At 35.8% G+C, this 21,701-nt stretch overlaps 1 protein-coding gene across 29 annotated transcripts in view; it reads right to left on the bottom strand.

The window, feature by feature from the left end:
• The window catches only part of LOC132132047 (disks large homolog 2), a 220,222-nt gene that overhangs the window by 161,122 nt on the left and 37,399 nt on the right, over positions 1–21,701 (bottom strand). For 28 of the 29 annotated variants that reach the window (XR_009428992.1, XR_009428991.1, XM_059544234.1 and 25 more), the window contains one exon: positions 21,133–21,198. Coding sequence is in view for 27 of the 29 variants with exons in the window: in XM_059544234.1 (XP_059400217.1) it covers positions 21,133–21,198 (66 nt within the window). In the remaining 2 variants the exon portion in view is untranslated. Of the gene's footprint in view, positions 1–14,941; positions 15,212–21,132; positions 21,199–21,701 lie in introns of those variants that run through there. The other variant, XM_059544244.1, reaches the window with a different exon arrangement.

Genomic DNA, 21,701 nt, shown 5'->3' with positions numbered 1-21,701 from the left:
CGCCGGCCCTGGATATGTCTGTATATCGGAATGCTGTGCTTACCTGCTGTTTCGTGCCTACGACGAATCACAGCCGTGCCTATATAAAGTCATGTCTCACGTCTACTCATGTGATACTGCTTATATATATTAGGTGTGTAACGCTACACAAACATGATGATTCGGCATGTACCTCGTTTTTGATGTCACGGTTCGGTATGGTTTTGGTACAGCGGGGGAAAAATCTAAAACTAAAATTAAAAAGTCTCTAGACTTCGTTTCCCTAGTGAACTAATGTCCTGTGGACACTGATTACTTGAATGAGGTAAATGAAATGCTATGTGACATTTTGTTTACAGGTGCTGGTCATATAATTAGAATATAATCAAAAAGTTGATTTATTTTACTAATTCCATTCAAAAAGTGAAACTTGTATATTATATTCATTCATTACACACAGACTGATATATTTCAAATGTTTATTTCTTTTAATTTTGATGATTATAACTGACAACTTAGGAAAATCTCAAATTCAGTTTCTCAAAACTATTTTTGGTATGAACTGGCCTTAACACACACACTTGTAGTGTGGTATTTTGGTTAAAAGTAGGGTTACCATGGTAACGTTTTGTAACTCTATTCATTGTACTATTCAAAATGTCCTTTTTGTACTGCCCAGTGAAGACTCTTCAAATATCCAGCTGAGAAGCACAGGAGAGTGTATGTGACTGTGTGAGTGTGTAAATCAGAGTGCCAGTTCAGAGCTGGGTGGTCAGCATGAAGTGGGAGGCATCGGAGATGCTTTAGAGAATATATTTTTGGTGCCAGCCCCCTTGTTACCAGGGAAACTAGTTGTTCTGTGGTTAGCAGCTTTACAGTATAAATGAGCTCACAAGAAAACGAGGGAGAGAAAGAAAAGAGGAAGAGAAGGAGGGGGTGACAAGAGAGAGGGAGTGCTGAGGCAGAAGACTGAGGGGGTGGAGAAAGAGAGGAGGTGAGAGAAAGAGTGGAGGCGACTATATTCACAAATTAGCCACTGGGAACTGCAGCTTTTGCTACCAAAATAGCTTTTATGTGAGAGTTAACACCAGATAATCTGTCCGAGGACAGTTTTAGAGGGGGTATAGAGATTTTTTTTTTTACCAAAGAAAACTTCACTTGCTGTGACCTGACGTTCAGCTGACGACACTGGACAAACAAGGATGCATAAGCAGGAACCGTGGACAGGACGAGAGATGAGCATGGAAAAACTGCACTGAAGCCAAAACACTTTATCAAGCACAAATAAATCTCCTCCCAGAGGCAACTCCTGCTGAAGCAATGAGTCATACACTCTCGCTCATGCACATACACACACGCTCCATCATTCGCCTTCTTTTAACACAGATACATGTTAAAACACATAATATCACATTAAAGGTGAAGAGTGTCATTTTTACACCACTAGTGGCACAAAATGTGAGTTTTTCTATATTAAATTACTTTCTAATATCCCAATAATAGGCAGAGACTATTTAAGCTAAATGTAAGCTGATTTAGAGTTCAGAAAACTGACATTATTGAAGACTTAGATATAGAGACTTTTCAGATAATAACAGTAATAGCGCATATTATATTATATATATATATATATATATATATATATATATATATATATATATATATATATATATATATATATATATATACAGTATAGACTCAGCTCCAAAGCATCACATTTCTGCATTTTAAGTAACTCTATAGCAACACATATACTCAAAAACAGCCAAAATATTCTTCTTTAGGCTTTAAAACCATGCGCATAAGGGACTCAAACTCACATCAGGGCTGCCTAAAGATGCTTCAATGCATAACTCCTCTTTCACCTTTTATGCTATAGACAAGAATGATGCATCAAATCATACAGGTTATTGAGTTACATATCTGCCTGGCAGCCCAAAAACCTCACAGACTTACACTCAATCTTCCAAGCCATATCTACAAACTAGAATATCATAGAGACTTAGGGGTGGGATCTTTGTCAGAACACCTAAGCAACAGCATAGCAGTGCTTTGGCAACCACCCACCCCAGCACTGTGGCAAGGACCAGATTCAAGGAAATCTGTGCAGCAAATGAATTAATGCATGTGTCAGCTCACAAATCCTTGAAATATGTAGAATTTACAGTAGTTTTAGTTCCCCGGGGGAGAGAAGAGCATATCCATCCATTGTTAGGTGATGTGCTATGTCACTACTTACTAAGAGTTGAAAGTGCACCTGAACTAGGCACAGTGGTGGACAGAGAGAGAGAGAGAGAGAGAGAGAGAGAGAGAGAGAGAGAGAGAGAGAGTAATAGAGAGACTGAATGGCAAGCAAACCTCTTCCTGTGTCTATTAGGGCTGTGTATCGTTCAAAAATAGTGGTCGGCCGATATTTAGCATTTTTCAAATATCAGCATCAGCCGATACATTTTTCTGCTTGGCCAATGTGTGTAAGACTTTTATTTTGACGTCGCTGATAGCGGCAGCGCCTGAGCATAGTGCTCATATTCTCCCTCTTGTTGTTAACAGTTCTGTCTAATCCAGATAGAAGTCTGTCTAATAATCAGATAGAACAGATAAACAAAGGAATAAATGTATACAAAAATTATTATAATGTTTTCTTTTATATTATTTGTAATAAAAAGGCAAACATTATAGTACTTTCTCGTTTGCCATCAACATTAAGCAAATATGTATTTATATAATTTAAACAAATCTTTGAATGACTAATGAACATTTATTTTCACAAACCTTGCAAACTTAGTCGAATCTACTTTGTCATCTAAAGTAGAAGTATGTTTATTTTATACATTTTAAATTATATCAGCTTTATATCGGCTATCGGCCCCCCTGCTTTCCAAAATATCAGCATCAGCTGTCAAGAAACCAATATCAGTTGACCACTATTCAAAAATGTTCAATATCTATACGGTAACATGGGGCTGTGCAAAAAATCGAATGGCTGGCTTTACATTTCATAAGTATGCTAAGTCAACACAGCCACTGTGGTTAGTTGTGATGGTGCTGATTTTTCACAATATGTTGTTTTCATAATCATGTTGCATGTTAAACCAAGAATGCTTTCTTCCTCCTCTTAAACAGCCTGTGAGTTGACAACATTAATCCTCTGGTTTAAGTCAAGTATGAACAACAAAGAACGTTAAACCCTTGACAGACACGCTCATCTTCAAAACGCTGACAGTGGAGAAGAAGAGAGAACTCAAAGACTCACTGCTCCACTCAGTCTATCTAGAATTGGCAGTGGCGCAAAAAGTGGGTATGCACCATATGTGGCGCATAGGGGCGCCGCACCATGAGGGGCGGCAAAGCGATGGTTAAATTTTTTTTAATAATAAAAAATAAAAATGTATATTAAAAGTTTTATATATATACGAAAATATATAAATTTTAGAGGACTAACAGGTGCCGGTGCCCTCATAATATTCCATCATAGAATTTAGACATAGAACCTCGCGAGTGGGTGGGGCGCCGTGAGCGCTGAGTAAGCAGCAGTAACGTTAGTGCGTTGTCGTTGAAACTCGAAAAAGATGGATAAAACAAAAAAGCTATCGGGGGCTAAAAATAGAAAAAGAAAGAGGGAACAGTAGATGGCATGTCAAGGGATGCGACAGCAGCTAAATAAGTGATTGGTGAAAGGCAACAGGTAGGATTTAAAATGTGACGTCTATGCTCGGAGATTATATAAAACTGGAATATGAGCTGTCATTTATTCCATCATCACCCGGGTGCTGATAGCGCGCGCGCACAGATGAGACCTAAACAGCACACGTTGATATCTGTGTTTAAACTAAACTAATTTAATCTTTGTCGGTTTAAACATTTAAGAGGCAGAGGACGCGAGCTCGCACGCGCAGTGAGAAGATTTGTGCATACGCTCATCCGAAGCGCGCAAACCGCGCCTCAGAACGCGTGCAAATATAAGCTCTCTCTGAAGTATTTTATTTAAAAGGACAAATTCAGACAAAAATTATGTCAAAATGCCCGTCTTGCTAAGTATCCTATAGCAGACATAGCCAGCTGAACGTAGGCCACTGTATCAGTGCATTCTCTTAAAGTGACAGTCTTTTATATTAATCGAACAGCAATAACAAAGAAATCACTCACTGCTCTTGATTAAAAAGCTTTTGTAACAGATTGTTCAGTTTCTCCTAATGTAGGCTCGAAAGGCTATAATGGTCAAATGGGTTGGTAGTGATGCCCCCTCTACTCAGATGTGGAAATCTATGATCTCTGAAGTTGTAACTCTAGAAAGATTGAGGTATTGTCGCAATGGTAAATCGCTCCAGTTTAAAAAATGGGAGAATATTTTTAAGTGTCTAAAGATTAAACGGTCATAAACAAAAACTGGATAAAATTTAGGTACAATCATATGATGAAATGCAGTATGTAAATTGTCCACATGTTCATGAATATGTTAATTATTTCCTGTGCTGTGTTTCTGTTTTAATATGTTTTTGTTTGTAATAATTAAAATGTTTAATAAAAAGAATATCCAAAAAAATTTATAAAAAAAGCTTTTGTAACTTTAATAAATTTGTAAATTTATGTTCAAATATGTGATGCTGTTTTACATTTGATTACTTTATTAAATTTCTGTACCTAAAAACTAATACTAGACCTCTTTACTCTTTACACTGTATTTATTTTTGCTGTTGCTCGTAGTTAGATTTTTTAAAAATTATAGTTTCTCCATAAACATCGCACATACCGAACTGTATCGAAATGTGACTCTTGAACCGTGAAACAAACTGAACTGTGAAAATTTGAATTGTGCCACCCAATAATAATAATAATAAATATATATATATATATATATATATGTGTGTGTGTGTGTGTGTGTGTGTGTGTGTATGTATGTATATATATTAGTGCTGTCAACGTTAACGCATTAACGCATGCGATTAATTTTTGTCTGGTTTTAACGTGTCAAAATATTTAACGCAATTAACGCAGCATCCGTATTTTCTGCCATCCGTTGGCTAGCTTTACATTATATGATCACGCTCTTATTCATTTAAATGCTTTTAAACATTTCAAGCGCGGCAAGACAAAAGAGAATGCGCTGTCTGTGAATGCCCTTATGTGACACATACACACGTACACACACACACACACACACACACACAATGATTAGACAGGGCGCCAGAATCCAGTTCTCTTAAGCGCTTGAACTAACAATAAACATCCCAAAGTGCCAGTTTTGTCGATTATCCTCATAAGAGCAATCTTAAATGATTTATATGAAGTCGAAAATGAACAAAAAGAGTTGTGAGAGAATGAGGCGAGATCCATAGACAGTATATAAACGGTGAGATCCGCGTGTCTGTCTGCTCTTAAAAGGACGGCAGCCAATAAAGCTTCCTGTCAGTAAAGTTAAAGAACAAAGGGAACAGAGAAAATGACTCGCTGCTCTTGACTAAATAACTTTTGTAGCTTTAATAAGGATTAACTATTTAATTTATAGTTTATGCAGTGCAGACTGCATATAACTTTGATAACTTTATTAAATTTCTGTATATTTCCTAACTGTTAAGACAGGAAGGGCAGGAGTAAACATGACATTTATTATGGGTTTATGTTAGCATTGTTTTAAGTTTACTTAAATTAAAAACTGTTATATTTTTGAAGCCTAATAATAAATGTAAAAAAAACAAAAGAAATCAGTAGCTGTATTAATATCAGTAATACTGGCCTTCATTCATAGAAATATGTCATTTAAACAAGTATTTAAATTTAACTGTGAAATTATTACATTAAAAAATATATTAAAAACAGTACAAAAAAAGTACAAAAACATTTCTTTTATTATTGCGATTAATCACAGAAAAAATGTGTGATTAATCTAATTAAAGTTTTTAATCGATTGACAGCACTTATATATATATATATATATATATATATATATATATATATATATATATATATATGTATGTGTGTGTGTACATATATACACACCATATAATTATGGTAGGCTTACAGTGGCTGTCTAATATACTTTAAAATAAACATTTATTATTTAAAAGCCCATACATGATGATGTCCGGCGCAATTATTTATTTAAAAGTGAGGGTGGTGGGGGGGGGGCAAAATGTTTTGCTGCATACCCCTCTAACACTGGATAGTTGCGCCCCTGAGAATTGGGGTTATTCTTTTCTGTGCTACGCTGTTAGTCATTTTACATTGGGCTGTGATGGGCTGAAAACAGGTTAGCTGCATAATTGTACACATCGGCAAAAATTGCACATGGAGTTATGTAGATCTAATTCAATCATCATACTATTTATATTAAGAATTATTTAATGATACTGTGTCATGAAAATAAAGAAAACTCTTTGAATGAGAAGGTGTGTCCAAACTTTTGGTCTGTACTGTATATAAATATAAATCTGCAAGTTATATATGTTATTTTAATCATAAAAAGCTAAACCTGTTTATGCTGTGCGATTACAAGTGCACATCAGCTTCAAACATGGCTTAACCAATTAGAATACATAGCTGAAACATTTTTATAACATGCATTTCTTCCATATTAATTGTAACATATTAACAAGATGCAAATAACAACAAAATTGTAAACAAACAAAAATTATATCTAAGGAATCTCTGGTGGCTTTAGAGAAAACAGTTGGGAGTGAATACCAAGAGATTCAATTATATCCGATACAATCTCAATATATAAACACAAAACACTTTGTAGTAGAACTACGTGAATGTTAATACAGAATTGATTGCGCTTCTGTATTTTTATAATTACCGTATACAGCCTTGGTTTCCCTTTGTAGTGTTCCCTTCTGTTTTCAAAAAGTTCAAAAGTTTTGGAAAGTGGTCTTAATGAAAAGAAAATGAAATATGGGGAAAGTTTTAGTCAGACCTGACTAAATGTAAAATGTTACACAACAATGTCAATTTGAGAGATGTGAAAAGGTTCTAGTTACCAATGGAAATCAAAAGATCAAATTCATGTATGAGTGCCTGCAGTGGGAGGTAAAATGAATGATGCAAAATGCTATTTCATGCGTCACATGCATTTGTGCAGTACATTAGGAGTCTTTCTGGTCTTTTTAAGAACAAATGTCCGACCCCGGTGTAGCTGCAAGCAGGCAGACAGCTTCCTAAGAGGCCTCTGCAAATTACTGCGCTAAATGTTTCTATTCACAGTCTGTCAAAACTGATCCCTCTGACATACTAAAGCATGTCAGAGCATCTTATTCTCTGTCACCACATCCCTAAGAGCCACTTCCCTTCCTAGGACAGCCAAGGAGTGAAAGGAAACTGACAGCTACTGTATGTTACGGTTAAAGTGAAAGTTACGCAGAACTAATATATTGCATGTACCATGTTAACACTGCATCACAGCTCAAGGTGCTTTTCAAGAATACCTTAATTTTTAGCATAATTATTTTTTTGTACCTCACAAGCTTGACTTGAATGATAAACAAATAAAACATTCTTAAAACTAAACTAAATATTAGATTTAACACCAAAGACTTATATGGTATCTATTTATGTGTTTGCATAAGTAAAGGTTAAACTGGTCAAGAACAAAGCAAATAAATAAACACAATTAAAATAATGTCTCTTACTCTGACAGTGACACATTAGATTATATTAGACTGGCTAATGCAAGTATGTGTTCTGACTGGTACAATCAGACAATACCTGTCAAGCATCTCACCTAATACAGCTGCACTGAACACCTTATGAAGGGATTCTGCTAAGGTACCAGTGAGTTAAACTTTATTACATGGAATAAATCTTTTCTTAGTCTCTTTCCCTTCTATTCTTTTTTTATTTTTTTGGTAGGACAAAGTCACGTTTGGGTACATTATGCATCATTTACTAGGTTGTACATGTGTGTTTTCAGTTTTCTAAATGACTCACACATACACAACATCAAATATTACAACCACATATGCTTGTTGAGCTTCTTGGCTCCCTTTACAGGATTGTTCCAGACAGTCAGGATTCTGGCAGTGTTTACCCTAATCCTGACAGACATGTGCCAGATTGGACATGCAGCCACAGTGACAGTTAACTGTGTGTATGTACTTATAGTTTGAGGACCAAAATGACCTCAAAAGTGTACTAAATCTTAGAAAACCTTCCTTTTGGAGGCATTCGGGAATATCCTCACTTGGAAAAATTATTTAAACAGCTGCTAACACTTGACAATAAATATTTAATTTGTTCACAATTTAACGTATTGAGTATTAAAAAATAACCATTTTGTGACCATTAGGCACTTTAAACTAACAATGAGCTATTATTGTTATTATTATGAGCTAACTATGAATGCCTTGTTTAATGCATTATTTATTATGAACTTACAATAAGCAGCAATTTTAACAGCATTTGTTAATCTTAGTTGCTCTATAAATATAGTATTGTTAATTATTATTTCATGTTTGTTTGTAATACATTATAATTAATTTATACAACTCGAAAGATTGAAAATATATTAAAATGCATACTGTATATAAAACCTAAAAATTTACATATCATGATTATATAATCATATAGTGCAAAATTAATAGTGTTAGAAATATTCTAAGTTTGTGATATGCAACAACCAATGTAGTTAAATTAAATTTTATTGCAAAGTGTTTCCATTTTTTATTATTATTATTTTCTTTTACAGTTAGTGTTAGTCTATATTAGTTAAAGTTAAGCTTCATATAAAATCAACAGAAGTCAATGATATTTTCCCATTAGGTAAGGAACGCAGTTAAGGAAAAGAATGTAAGATCTAGGTCAGGTCTTGGCACATTGGAGGGAAAACATTTTTCACAAGCATAAGAAAAACACTATATATAATACAACTAAATAGAATAAAACAAAGTGTATTAAATAAAATAAAACCGAAATTATTTTATATCTTATCTATATATATATATATATATATATATATATATATATAAATTGTGGTGATCAATGAAGAGTCCCAGTGAGTAAAATAATAACTTACTAAACATATTAAGTAATGTCTTTGTGAAAAAGTAAAAAATCAAATGCAGAAAGTTTTGATTAAAAATGTTAAATGTGAAGTCCATATTAACTCAGTAACATAACATGATGATAACAACCTAGTTTTTCCCTCTTGATAGTTAGGCAATGCAAATCCCCACCTCTGATACAAGGGTACTCTAAAGCAACTGGAGGCTGCGGCACAGACACATTCATTAACATACATCACACACTTCAGAGCACAAATCTGAGTGCTCGGAGTCTCCTATCACTGGATACACAGCGGACCTACATCAGAGCAGCCCCACGCTCCTCTGTACATTCAGTAGATCACAGTTATTACATCATTAAGCTCCTTACAAACAGCCCTCTTCAAAACTCCTCAGGGTTGGGTAATCATACCACTTTATTTGAGGTATCATTGGGAGAACTGGGGCAATCCTGCACAATGGTGTAACAATACAACCATTTCACTACACCGCTGTCACACTGCAGGAGTTATTTCCCATAATACTACAGCAAACTACATTTTTTGCATATCCTGGGTTTGAACAGGTTTCCTAAGCATTTCTCCAGTCTATCACGTTCACAAAATCAAGTAGGCAGTTTCAAAGTGTTTTAGAGGGTTTTAGTATGTAAACTGTCTCAAAGAACTTAATTAATCGAATTTTAAGCACCATTGCAACAGCCATAAAGACACAAAAAAACCACAGCCTTCAACGACAAATTTCAAACAGCCTGCTGGGAGCAATATTCCTCTTATGCACAGTCTGAAGGTCCCTGTTTTGTGTGATGACTATGATAGTTCTGTGCAATAAAGGTGATATTAAGACTATTTATTTGATAAATATCAGTCAATTAGACTAATGAAGGTTGAGTGTTGGAAAGCACTGTGAAAAGAGACGCTGACAACATCTAAAATATAAATCCTTTTGTACAACTTTCCAGGTTTACAAATATAAATCTGTTCATACAACAACTACTGAGATTAACACACAGTTTGATTACTTTTTGCTAATTTATAAAGATACGTTTAGTCATTAACTTTTAAATGCATCTTTATGCAAACACATGAGGAGCGTTCTCTGAATGAAAGACCCATGGACTGGCAAATGAATTTGCTACCTCATTCCTCTCCAATACGGTAAGAAATTAAATGAAACAAAGTATGGATGATGTTAACTGTGACAAGATGATTGACAAGGCAGTTTAAAGTTTAAAGGATGCACGTAACTAAGCAACAGAGCGTTCCATCAAAGACAAAGTAGCATGTCCCATAGCTTGCCTTCTTGTCTCTTCAACACATTCAAAGCTATGTCCTTCTTCTCAAAATACTTTTAGGGCATGATAAAAATCTTGCAAAGCCCAAATTTTTCAATGATAGTGTATTTTAGAGATGTTTATCAAGTAGAAGAAAAATAACATGTGTAGCATTAACAGAAGCTTAAATCATTTCTTCCTTTAGTCTTTACCTTAGTAAATAAGCTAAATCCAACTGTTTTGTCTTCATACTTCATACCTTATGTCACTCTAGCACTCTTGAAATATCTTCTATATATGTCCCAGCCCCAATGCACATCTTTAGCTCTGGTACATCTTCAAATGTAATGAGAGGATTAGGGTGGGTGCTCAGAGATGCAGAAGGGCTTTTCTACAACCCTGAACTCAGCAGTACTGCAAAGCTACTCACACTGATCTAGAGACCAGTGTCACATTCACAAGACATTAACCCTAGGACTAATTCAATCCTATTAAGGCTGTCACTTTTTATTCGATATTCGAATATGCATTCGAACATGACGTGAAATATCCGTAATCGAACTATAAATAAAATATCTGGTTTTTAAAATGCCATGTGTAGCGCATTTTTTACAGTCTATGATTAGACCGTTTGTTTTTATTTTATTATTTGCCATCTTATCCAGTAGAGGGCACTCTAGACGTATTGTAGCATAGGCCCATGACCAAATCACGCGAATAAAAGCTAGTAGCCAGGCACGTCTGTGAGCTCCGAAACAGATCAAGTTGATAGACTGGTGTTTCTTGCAAAACAATATTAAGAAATGAATTAGGCTAGGTTATATGCCTTACTCCTGTTGCTGTTTAAGTTGTCACGTTATTGTCTGTGGCGTTCTGAATCTTTTTTTTTTTTCTTTTTTCATTTAGCCTAATGTTGTGGGATATACATAGTGGCACTTCATATAAGTTGATATTATAAGTTGATAACCTGCTGTTTTAAACATTAAGTAAAAATTATCCATATAGACCTGTTTATGCCTCACTGTTAATACATTTGTGATTGAATCTTCATTAGGCTATGGTGTTTTCTTTTTTTTATGCGCGGGAGGGCGGGCATGTAGATATTCGAATATATTCGATTACATTGCATGATATTCGATATCCGTTCGAATTAGATTTTTCTCAAAAGTGACAGCCCTAAATCCTATATTAATTAAATGTGCACCATATAAGGCTGATGACAAAATTTTGAGAGGGAACAGTTTTCCATCAGTGTTCATATATTCAGGTTTTCACCTCCGCCTGAATGAATGAACAGAATAATTACAGACTTATTCAACACTACCTAAAGCTAAAGAGAGACAAGAACGAGTGCCCTTGTGGGCCAGAAAAATAAAATAAAAATAAATAAATAATTCACTGAATGTTTCCTACGCAGATGAACCCTAGATCCCACACTGTCCAGTGGAGGAGAGGAGGGTGAGCATAGAATGTTGCACTGATGTGTGGAGTCAGAGATCATCATTGCATCACCTTAGTCCAAACCACTAAAAACGGCTGCGATGGGGGACTGAAACACACACCTAGCGTCACACAGCATGTGTGTGGGGGTGATATTCTCTCAGCCATAACCTGCTGAGTGCATCCTGCAAACTATTACGTAACTACCCAGAAGAGAGTGGAGGAAGTCACAGAGAGAGAATGAGAGAGCCAGATGCAGATATATTGTTGCATGCATTTGAAGTAGAGGGAGGGGGTGGAGGGTGTTGGATGTGCGTGTACACTTCACCGAGTTAAAATAGAAGGAACTCACACAAAATATTTACAGCCAACATAAAAAAAAAAAGAAAATGGCATTGTTGAGGAAAGATTTCCTGTGGTGAAGCACAGCATAATGACTCTCAGTGTGTACAATATAATTGACTCTAGTGAGAAAAAATCTTTCTCTCTCTGTGATTGTCTTTCTCCTGATGATACGATGAAAAGTTTTTATGCAGACATCTAAATCTGAATTTCCTTATTGCCATGGCAGTCCTGTGGGTGATACAAGTTCCAATTCGTCTTGCTACATTTCCTGATCTCTTACTAACCTGCCTTCCCCATAATTTACATAAAACATTGATATTTGATGAAAAAAATATATAAAACAATAACATACAAATAATAAATGTGCTTCAAAAGTGTAAAAGTGTTTTTAATTATTATTAAATCATCTGTATGGACAAAAATGTTATATAGACAATCAAAACAAACAATCAAACAATAGGGGTTGCATACAAATTAGGCCAACTTTAAGTCTTGGCAGCTATATACAAAAGAGAAAGAAAAAATGTTTTCCACTGACCAAAGAGATGTATCTGTTTGATTAATCTAATGTTATCCATTGTATTTCACCTTTTCTACCAAACTGAGGGGTTCACCCTATGAGTACTGAGCTGTGCTTCCCAAGGTGCCACAGATGAGCCAGATCTCTGTCAACAGCACCATTACACTGCTAAATTAAGTACTACAAATCAGGATGATGCTCTTTTAACCGCAAAGATCAGTGCTTCCTAAACGAGTATGGTTGTTTTCTTGAGCAGCTGGCCTCTTACAGTCTGTATGTATCTGAAGCAGTAAAAATGACTTCATTCAATAGAAATAACAGCTATTTTCAATATTAAAGCTGACACAGGACACAGGCAGGGGACAGTTATATATATATATATAATATATATTTTTTTATAATTTGGAGTAAATAGTGTTTGAATCAGCATTCATTACATTTCATTGCAAGTTTGTGTATAACTCAAGGCCATTGTCATTATTGGGACTGAGAGACAGGACCCAAATGTTGTTCTGGTTCCTTGTGAATGACAGCCCAGGTATGATGCCCTTGCTTTCACTACATTATGTTTTGTGCTACACTGGCAAAATGCTCTCTAGATCTCAATGTACCTTAAAACTTCAGTAAATGTGTATTTCTAAGAAAAGAATTGACCTAGCCAAAGAAAATACTTTTCTTTCATAAGACATAAATGATGATGCACAAAGTCCAACAGAAGAAAAAAGCTTAAAATAATTCCTGTGGGTGACTGTGGAATTGAAAGCAAAAATCTGAGTAAGCAAATCAGCTGGGACTGGATACTGTTGCATCATCAAAGCACTGACTTCATCTAAACTTTTAAAATGTGGAATGCTTTCTGTAAATCAGGTAAGTTTACTCTTAATATCTACAGCTGGCCACAACTAAGAGTTACTGAACAATATAACAATATTCTAGAACAATGAGAATGGCCTAAAATCTGTTCTTGAGGTGGACCGACATAAATAAATACTTTAAAAGTACTACACTAAACTATAAATACTATAAATATTATTATATTACTATAAATGATAATAATAATAATGTTTCATGTTTTTGAGATAAGCCTCTAATGCTCAACCAAGGCTGCATTTATTTAATCAAAAATTCAGTAAAACAATAATATTATGACAATTGAAAATAGCGGTTTTCTATTTTAATATTACTTAAAATGTAATTTATTCCTGTGATGGCAAAGCTGAATTTTCAGCAGCCATTAATCCAGTCTTCAGTGTCTCATGAACCTTCAGAGATCATTCTAATATCCTGATTTGGTGATCAAGAAATATTTCTTATTATCATTCATGTTAAATACAGTTGTGCTGCTTAATATTTTTGTGGAAACCTTTTTTCAAGGTTCACAGTATTTAAATGATATTTCTTTGTCTTTTTTTGACCAATGTCAATGTTGAATAATGGTATTTAATGTTGAATAATAGTATCTTTTAAACATTAATATTTAATTGCCATGGTATTAAAATCACTTTACCACCTTTTACCAAGGGTATGTAAAAACTATTTAAGATGGCTAACATTAATCTGTCATTTTTAGGGGTTCTATAAAGATGGATACACCTGACCATTCAAAAATTACAGTGCTTGCCATTCAGCTGTAGGACCACATTTGGAATTCACCGCACAGAGCCAAGCTGCCCGCATTACCGTCACAATTGCACTTCTAGTATAGATTCGACAAAGCACGTAAATACAAACATTAATATTTCAGTTCCCAGGATGGTAAATTGCAGCTGCATTACTGATTGTGAATGAGTCCTCCCTCTTTGACAAGACTACAGAGAAGATTAAACTAAAAAAAGATCATTTCAGTCATATTGTATATTTAGAAGCACATAAACAGAGCAGCTCTGCTTCAGTGAAATAAACCCCATTAGCCCAAGTACTGCTGGCAGACCGGCACTCTCAATCCTCTAATGCCACTCAAAGGGCTTCCCATCCGGATACCTGCAGCAACGAAGATGGGAAAATCCGATAAAGCATTGGACCGTTTGTTGATGGTCTAACCATCAAAGATTTATTCCACCAGCACTGTGTCTGGCTCCAATGGAGAAGCCTCGGAAAGGCTCGTTATCTGTGGATGCGAGTTTCCATTAAGTTTACGCCTTGATGGCTCCACAGAGCCAGTGACATGGGATTAAGCCTGATGCAATACAACACTCTAGCGCAAACCTTAAACAAGTGAACACACTGTTCCACAAAGACATTAAAAAGTCAATTTTAAAAGAAACACAGAAGAAATACGAAACAAATAACACCCTCGGTTTCTCCACAGCCAACACATACTCACAGCTGGAATGACAAGAGCTTCTTCCCTTTCTTTTTCATTCAATTCTCATCGCTTCCAGCTCTCCTTACCTTAGTTGTGACAATACACAGACAATCCATCCTGAGCCAAACAGCTCAAGCTAGTTTCCCCTTCATCAGCACCACATTAACAGATAGAGAGAGGCAAAAGAGGAGAGAGAGACTGAAAGAGAGAGGAACGAAGGCACGACTGGAGTTAACGCTGACAGAGGCGGGAGTCCTCTCTCTGCGCAGGCATGGTCTTGCTGTAGTCCTACAGCCCGGCGCTTGTTAGCGCTATGCGCTGCTCAGCCGCATGGCTGGGGCTTATACTGCTGCCGCTGAGATCACCAAGCATCCCTCCTCCTCTGGAGCTTGCTGCACACACACACACACACCTATGCGCGAGAGAAAAGGCGTGCTCTCCTCTCGCAGATGCTGAAGATTTACCTTTCTAGATTGGAGAATCTGCAATACGATTGGGAAAATAACTATTTTAGTCACTGTTTGTGGTTTGAGAGTTTTTCCTCCTTTGGTTATCTGAGGCAGAGCTAAGCTGATTCCAAGCCAGCTGTGCAGATAAATTAAGTGAATGGGCAGAATGGGCAGTTTGGAGGGTTTAAGAGAGGGGAGTGAGTAAGCATTCATTCTGACCTTTTCAACATCAGTCAGGTTTTATTTTGGGGCATCTTGGAAATCCATCGAATCATTGAAAAGCTCAAATAACCTGCCTTTTAAGTGAACAGGGCTAGCAAGCAGGCACAAGACAAAGAGACAGCAGTCTCAGAGAGGAAACTGCAGCAATCCTTCAGCAGCGATTGGCACATCAGGCCTAATGCATCACATAACATCTGTTCTTTATATCAAGACCTTCCAGTACTTTAAATAAATAAATGAATGACAGGAGGGGAGAGCTGCTTACTGCAGACATAAAATAACAACCATGAAGTGTTTATGTCCCGTTGACAAATAAATAAAACAGTCTTGAGAACAAAATGTGACCATAGCAGGGGCAATTTCAATCACAGTTGAATGGAATATGGAAATGTTGTCATTATTTATGCAACCTCTTAAAGAGTTAAAAAATTAAAAAATTGCTTGCTTTGTCTGTTTGTGGCACTAAATAAAAATAATAATAATAATCTAGCTAAATTGAAAAATCAACCACAGAGTCATGGATAAATCATTTAGTTCATGCTGGGACCCCTTTGAAAAATGAGATGATACACCTCAAGGGGTTTATCCTAATAAAATTCAATCAATCAAACAATCAATCAAACAAATGAAAGAGAATTAAAACTGCTTCTTGAAAAAGGGAACATGGAAAAAGTTAATGATCCAGTCACATTGAAACAAAGAATCACAATCACTATGAACTGCTGTTCCAGAAGTGCATCCAGAATGTTCAGTTTCCGTTTCAGCCCAAAATTTTGGTGCATCCCTACCTGATCTCTTTGATATCTTGCTCTTATTCTAGTCGGTCTTACCTGCTGTTTGTACACCCTCTCTTCAAGTTCCAGCTCTTCACAAAACAGCACCCTGATCATGGCTTTCATTATGCATCTAGTATCTCAATAGCCGCTGCACACACTTTGTCTACGTCTCACTTGTCAAACACACACACACACACACACTAAGCCCTTCAGCAGATAGACCTCAAAGCCACTTTGAGTGATCACATTATAGGTAGAGTGCTTTAACGTCCTCTCCACAACACTTTCCCACAGACATAGGGAATAATTAAGAAACGAGGTCGGCAGGACATTGAGACAGAAGCTCTTATGCTCAAACGTGAATTTGGTGAGGGAGTCTTAGTTTTAGTGCCAAGTTCTGTTTTGTGTTCTCCTTACATGAACTCTCAGCAAACTATTACCGCATGCTAACAATACTAACCATGCTTCCAGAAGAGAGGCCCCTCACATTTACAAAAAATACTAAAGGACTAGAATATGACTCTACAAAAATAGAAACAAAGTTGACAATTTATTCCAGACCAAAAAAAATAAAAATAGCCTGTAGCTGCTGTGGGCTCAAGTTTTCATATGCAAATATCTTTTGTGTCTGTGTTTTTTTTTGTTTTTTTGTTTTTTGCAACAAATGCACCCCATAGCAAAAATAATTCTCTTAATCAGTATTTTTGTTGTGTTTTTTCAGTATAAATATTTTTTAAAGAAAATTATATTTTTAACAAGTACATTAATTTGATTAAATAAAATAAAATAAAAATAAAAATATAATTAAACATTATAAAGCAGAACAACTTTTTAAATATTGATTAAAAAAAAATGTTTCTTGAATGCCAAATCAAAGAATTACAATGATTTCTTAAGGATCATGTGACACTGAAGACTGGAGTAACAACTGCTGAAAATCTAAATAGAAAACAGTTATTTCAAATTATAATAATATTAGCCAATATTTATTTTTTACTGTATTTTTTAATCATATACATGCAGCCATGGTAACCATTAGATACTCTTATCAATACATTTTTTTTTTATTCCAAAAGAGCCCAAAGTGTTGAACGGTATTGTATAGTTCATATAACTTTTATTATTCTTTGTTTTAGGCATAATCCTTATCAATTTTGATAGATGTACTGTATGTGTATATATAACAATGGGGCAAGACTTTTTTTAAAGCTATGTTATACAATTATGATGTTATATGATTTTGTTTTACAAGATAATTTATTTACTGTAGTTCAATAGATGTTTAAATATTTTTATTGGAAAAACAAAACAACAATACTAAGGAAATTATTTTGGTTCTGTACATTTTAGTATAAATACAACTTATGTTATATTGTATTAATTACTGTTTATTTTTCTTTCAAACAACTTTAAGAGTTTAAGCTCATCATTCAGGCCCTCTTTACCCTCATAACACCCATGCCCAGGTCAGCAGGACTGATCTGCAATCCATGCTATGTGTGTTTTTATTTTATTTATTTTTTCAATGAGGACAACGATCCACACAAAGAAATCTTCTTGGGTAAGCAAGATTAGGGGTCCTATAATACACCCAGCACAATGCGACGCAAGGCGCAGCGCAAGTGTGTTTGCTAGTTTCAGTCCGGCGCCGTTCGCATTTTCCCGTCCAGCACCACGTCGTTTAATTAGCAAATGCATTTGCACCCATTTGTGCACCCATGGGCATGCAAATCTAAAAACGAGGAGTGTTCAGGCAATTGCTGGCGCATTGCTATTTTAAGGAGCTGAAAAGACCAACTCTTAGACCAACTCAAACCTGGTCTAAAGTCTGGCGCAATGTTTTTTCTGTGTTATTTAAAGAGCGTACACGCTGCTTATTAAAAACAGGGACGCAAAGCAGCACACAAACATGCCAAATTAAATTAAATTAAAGGATTGCAATGCATAATAATTTTTTGTAAGCTAATTATATATATATATATATATATATATATATTTATATATATATATAGTACAGACCAAAAGTTTGGACACACCTTCTCATTCAAAGAGTTTTCTTTATTTTCATGACTATGAAAATTGTAGAGTCACACTGAAGGCATCAAGGGCTATTTGACCAAGAATGAGAGTGATGGGGTGCTGCGCCAGATGACCTGGCCTCCACAGTCACCGGACCTGAACCCAATCGAGATGGTTTAGGGGTGAGCTGGACCGCAGACAGAAGGCAAAAGGGCCAACAAGTGCTAAGCATCTCTCGGGGAACTCCTTCAAGACTGTTGGAAGACCATTTCAGGTGACTACCTCTTGAAGCTCATCAAGAGAATGCCAAGAGTGTGCAAAGCAGTAATCAAAGCAAAAGGTGGCTACTTTGAAGAACCTAGAATATGACATATTTTCAGTCGTTTCACACTTTTTTGTTATGTATATAATTCCATATATAATTCCACATGTGTTAATTCATAGTTTTGATGCCTTCAGTGTGAATCTACAATTTTCATAGTCATGAAAATAAAGAAAACTCTTTGAATGAGAAGGTGTGTCCAAACTTTTGGTCTGTACTGTATATATATGCCTACATGTCATAATGGATAGGCATCTATATGCTCGCACACGAACAGCTCCGTTTCATCTCGGAGATGCGTTCTGTCTTTGCGCCTGACAATTTTCGCTGTGTAAATAGCAAATCCGTCATGGCACGAGTGCAACTGGCTCTTAAAGGGAATGGAAGATGAAACTCTGATTGGTTACTGCACGTTAAGCCCAAAAAACACCCATTACTCATTAAGAGAATAGGGACAATCTGTTTAGACCATGCGCCCGGGCGCGCCAACCGTTTTTCCGTCGTTAAAATAGCAAAAGTGGATTTGAACATGCCATGAGTGCACCTTCGCTGTGCACTTTACACTTTGTGCTTAGATCATTAAAATAGGGCCCTAGGACTTTTTAGCCTTTTATTTTGGCCTGAGGCTTTGTGTCCACAACTCATTTTCTATGGATGACTCTGATTTAGCAGGACACACCATTGCAATCTGACACAACAAAAAAGCTATGTGTATTGTGTGTGTGTGTGTGTGTGTGTGTGTGTGTGTGTGTGTGTGTGTGTGTGTGTGTGTGTGTGTGTGTCTGTTTGAGCACCTAAGGCACAGAGCCGTTGTAAACGTTTACAGATGGCACACCTGCGGGCAGTGCTGCTCTATCATGTGTGCAGACATGACATCTGGGAGAGCCACAGGGGCTCAGTGTGTGTGAATCTACGAGCGAGATTTTCCAAGTGACCTCAAGACACTCAGGTGTCCCACTTGAGAAACAAAGAAGGAGTTGCTGCAGTTTAATCCAGAAAAAGTTAAAGCTCTCATTTTGACCTCCATCCTGTTGTCTAGACTTTCTGTATTATTCCTGCTATATTTGGGTTTGTTTTTGTGCCTGCCAATATTTGGTCTGTCCTCTTTTCAAAAACATAAAAGCTACAGATGTCTCAAACTCAGAATCCTTGGTTTAATCTTGAGTATATGTAGGTCACTTATAACACAGATCGACTAACTGATGACTCATAATGTTAAAAAGCATGACTGGATTCATACTGACACAAGGTCAGCGCAATTACACAATTTGTCACCCTCTGTGATATGGGCTAAAATAGGTTTCCCTGTTGCAATGCCTTGTAGCTCAGAAATGTGTTTTTAGAATTGAAGCATGTGTTCTTGCATGTATGAGTGTTTCTCACTGATGGGTAATTGCTGAGAGCATCCAAGCTAGTTGAGTTAGACAGTGGTGGCAATTACGTGAGATCAACACGCCTCCAAGATGGGAGCTGCACCGTATCCACACACAAATACACTGCTCAAACTTAGATCCCAGCCACCAATTAACAGTGCATGCAGACAAAATGCAGACAAACAACACCAGGCTCATTTTAAATCCCTCTTTTCCAAAGGTTTCCCGAAACATTTTATTTTAAATGTTGAATGCTGAGAATTCATAAAAAAAAAATCAAATAATTTTCAATAGCTATCTCAAACTTTTGAATTCAAACTTCTCTGAGAAGGTAGATGTTTTAATGAGGTAAAAGCTTAATTTAGATTTTTTTTTCTGCCATATTGAAATTTCCTATGGAGCATGGAGTTCCCTTGCCAGTTAGTGTAGAAGTAATTAAGAAAGCTTTTTCCAAGAGAGGATGAGCCTCTCATGGACACCACTGTCACCGATCAGCTCTACTGCACTGATCACATCCATACTGAAGTTAAATACTACAATAAGCTCTCTTTCATTCATTTAAATTAAACAAAAAAAAATTACCGAAACAGAAATAAAAATGTAACAGCTTAACAGAAATATAATATAATATAATATAATATATATATATATATAAATGGTGAATGCATAAACTAAAATCCACATAAAAACAGAAACAAAAGCGAATTCAAAATATTAATAAATACTATATATAAATGATACTGTTTTTAATTATTTTTTATTGCATTGTAGACCCAGCAGTAGAAACAATAATTGAGTATATAACACTCAAAAATTTAACACTCAAGCAAAGTGACAAACACTCAGAGTCCCTGTATTTTGATTTTGATTATGGATTGCTATGTTATGAAAAAGCCATCTTAAAACCTCTCACTGTTTAAGCAATATAGCACTTATCAACAGTCTGAGGCATCCCTCCAAATGGATATAAATCATCCAGAGCAGGAAAGGGAAAATCCTCTCTTCCTGCATTACGTACTATATGCGAAGCTGGTGTAAACACTGCCATATGACAATCTGCATCTGTCAGAATATTGAATAAAATGTGGAAAGACTGCGTGTGATTGTGTTTCTCACCTCTGTATTCATACTTCCTTTGGCAGGCTCCTCTGCTGCCAGCTCCATGTGACTCTCTTCTCTCAACTGAGGACAAAAACACACACTTTCAGATTAAAACACTCTCTCTAATGTCTGGTACATTCCACTGTCTTAAACAGGAAGAAGAATATTGATATTCCTGATATTCATTTAAACAATATGACAATCAAATGAGCTGTTGATATTCAAGAGCATGGCTAATATTCAGACTAACAGCATGATTTTGAGTGCAATATTTATTTTATACAATATAAATAAAATAAAAAACATTTTATCTTAAGTCACAAAATTAAACTTAAATTCTGCTGGGAAGTTCTGTCCACAAATAATGTATAATGTATAAGGCAGGCTGAAGAGATAGAAGCCAGACGCTACAGTCTAAAATTCACAAACACAACACTTATATAACATAGTGCAATAACAGCCACCATAGCAGCACAAACACTCACACACAAACATATGTATACAAGGTAATCAATGAATGTCCTCCTGAGGTCCATGACACATGTTTGAAATAACTATTTTAATATATTTTAAAATGTAATTTA

This window comes from Carassius carassius, chromosome 49 (assembly GCF_963082965.1).
Source record: "Carassius carassius chromosome 49, fCarCar2.1, whole genome shotgun sequence".
NCBI classification, from domain to species: Eukaryota; Metazoa; Chordata; class Actinopteri; order Cypriniformes; family Cyprinidae; genus Carassius; species Carassius carassius.
Note: the sequence above shows the minus strand (reverse complement) of the source record. Positions and strands in the feature narration are given on the sequence as shown.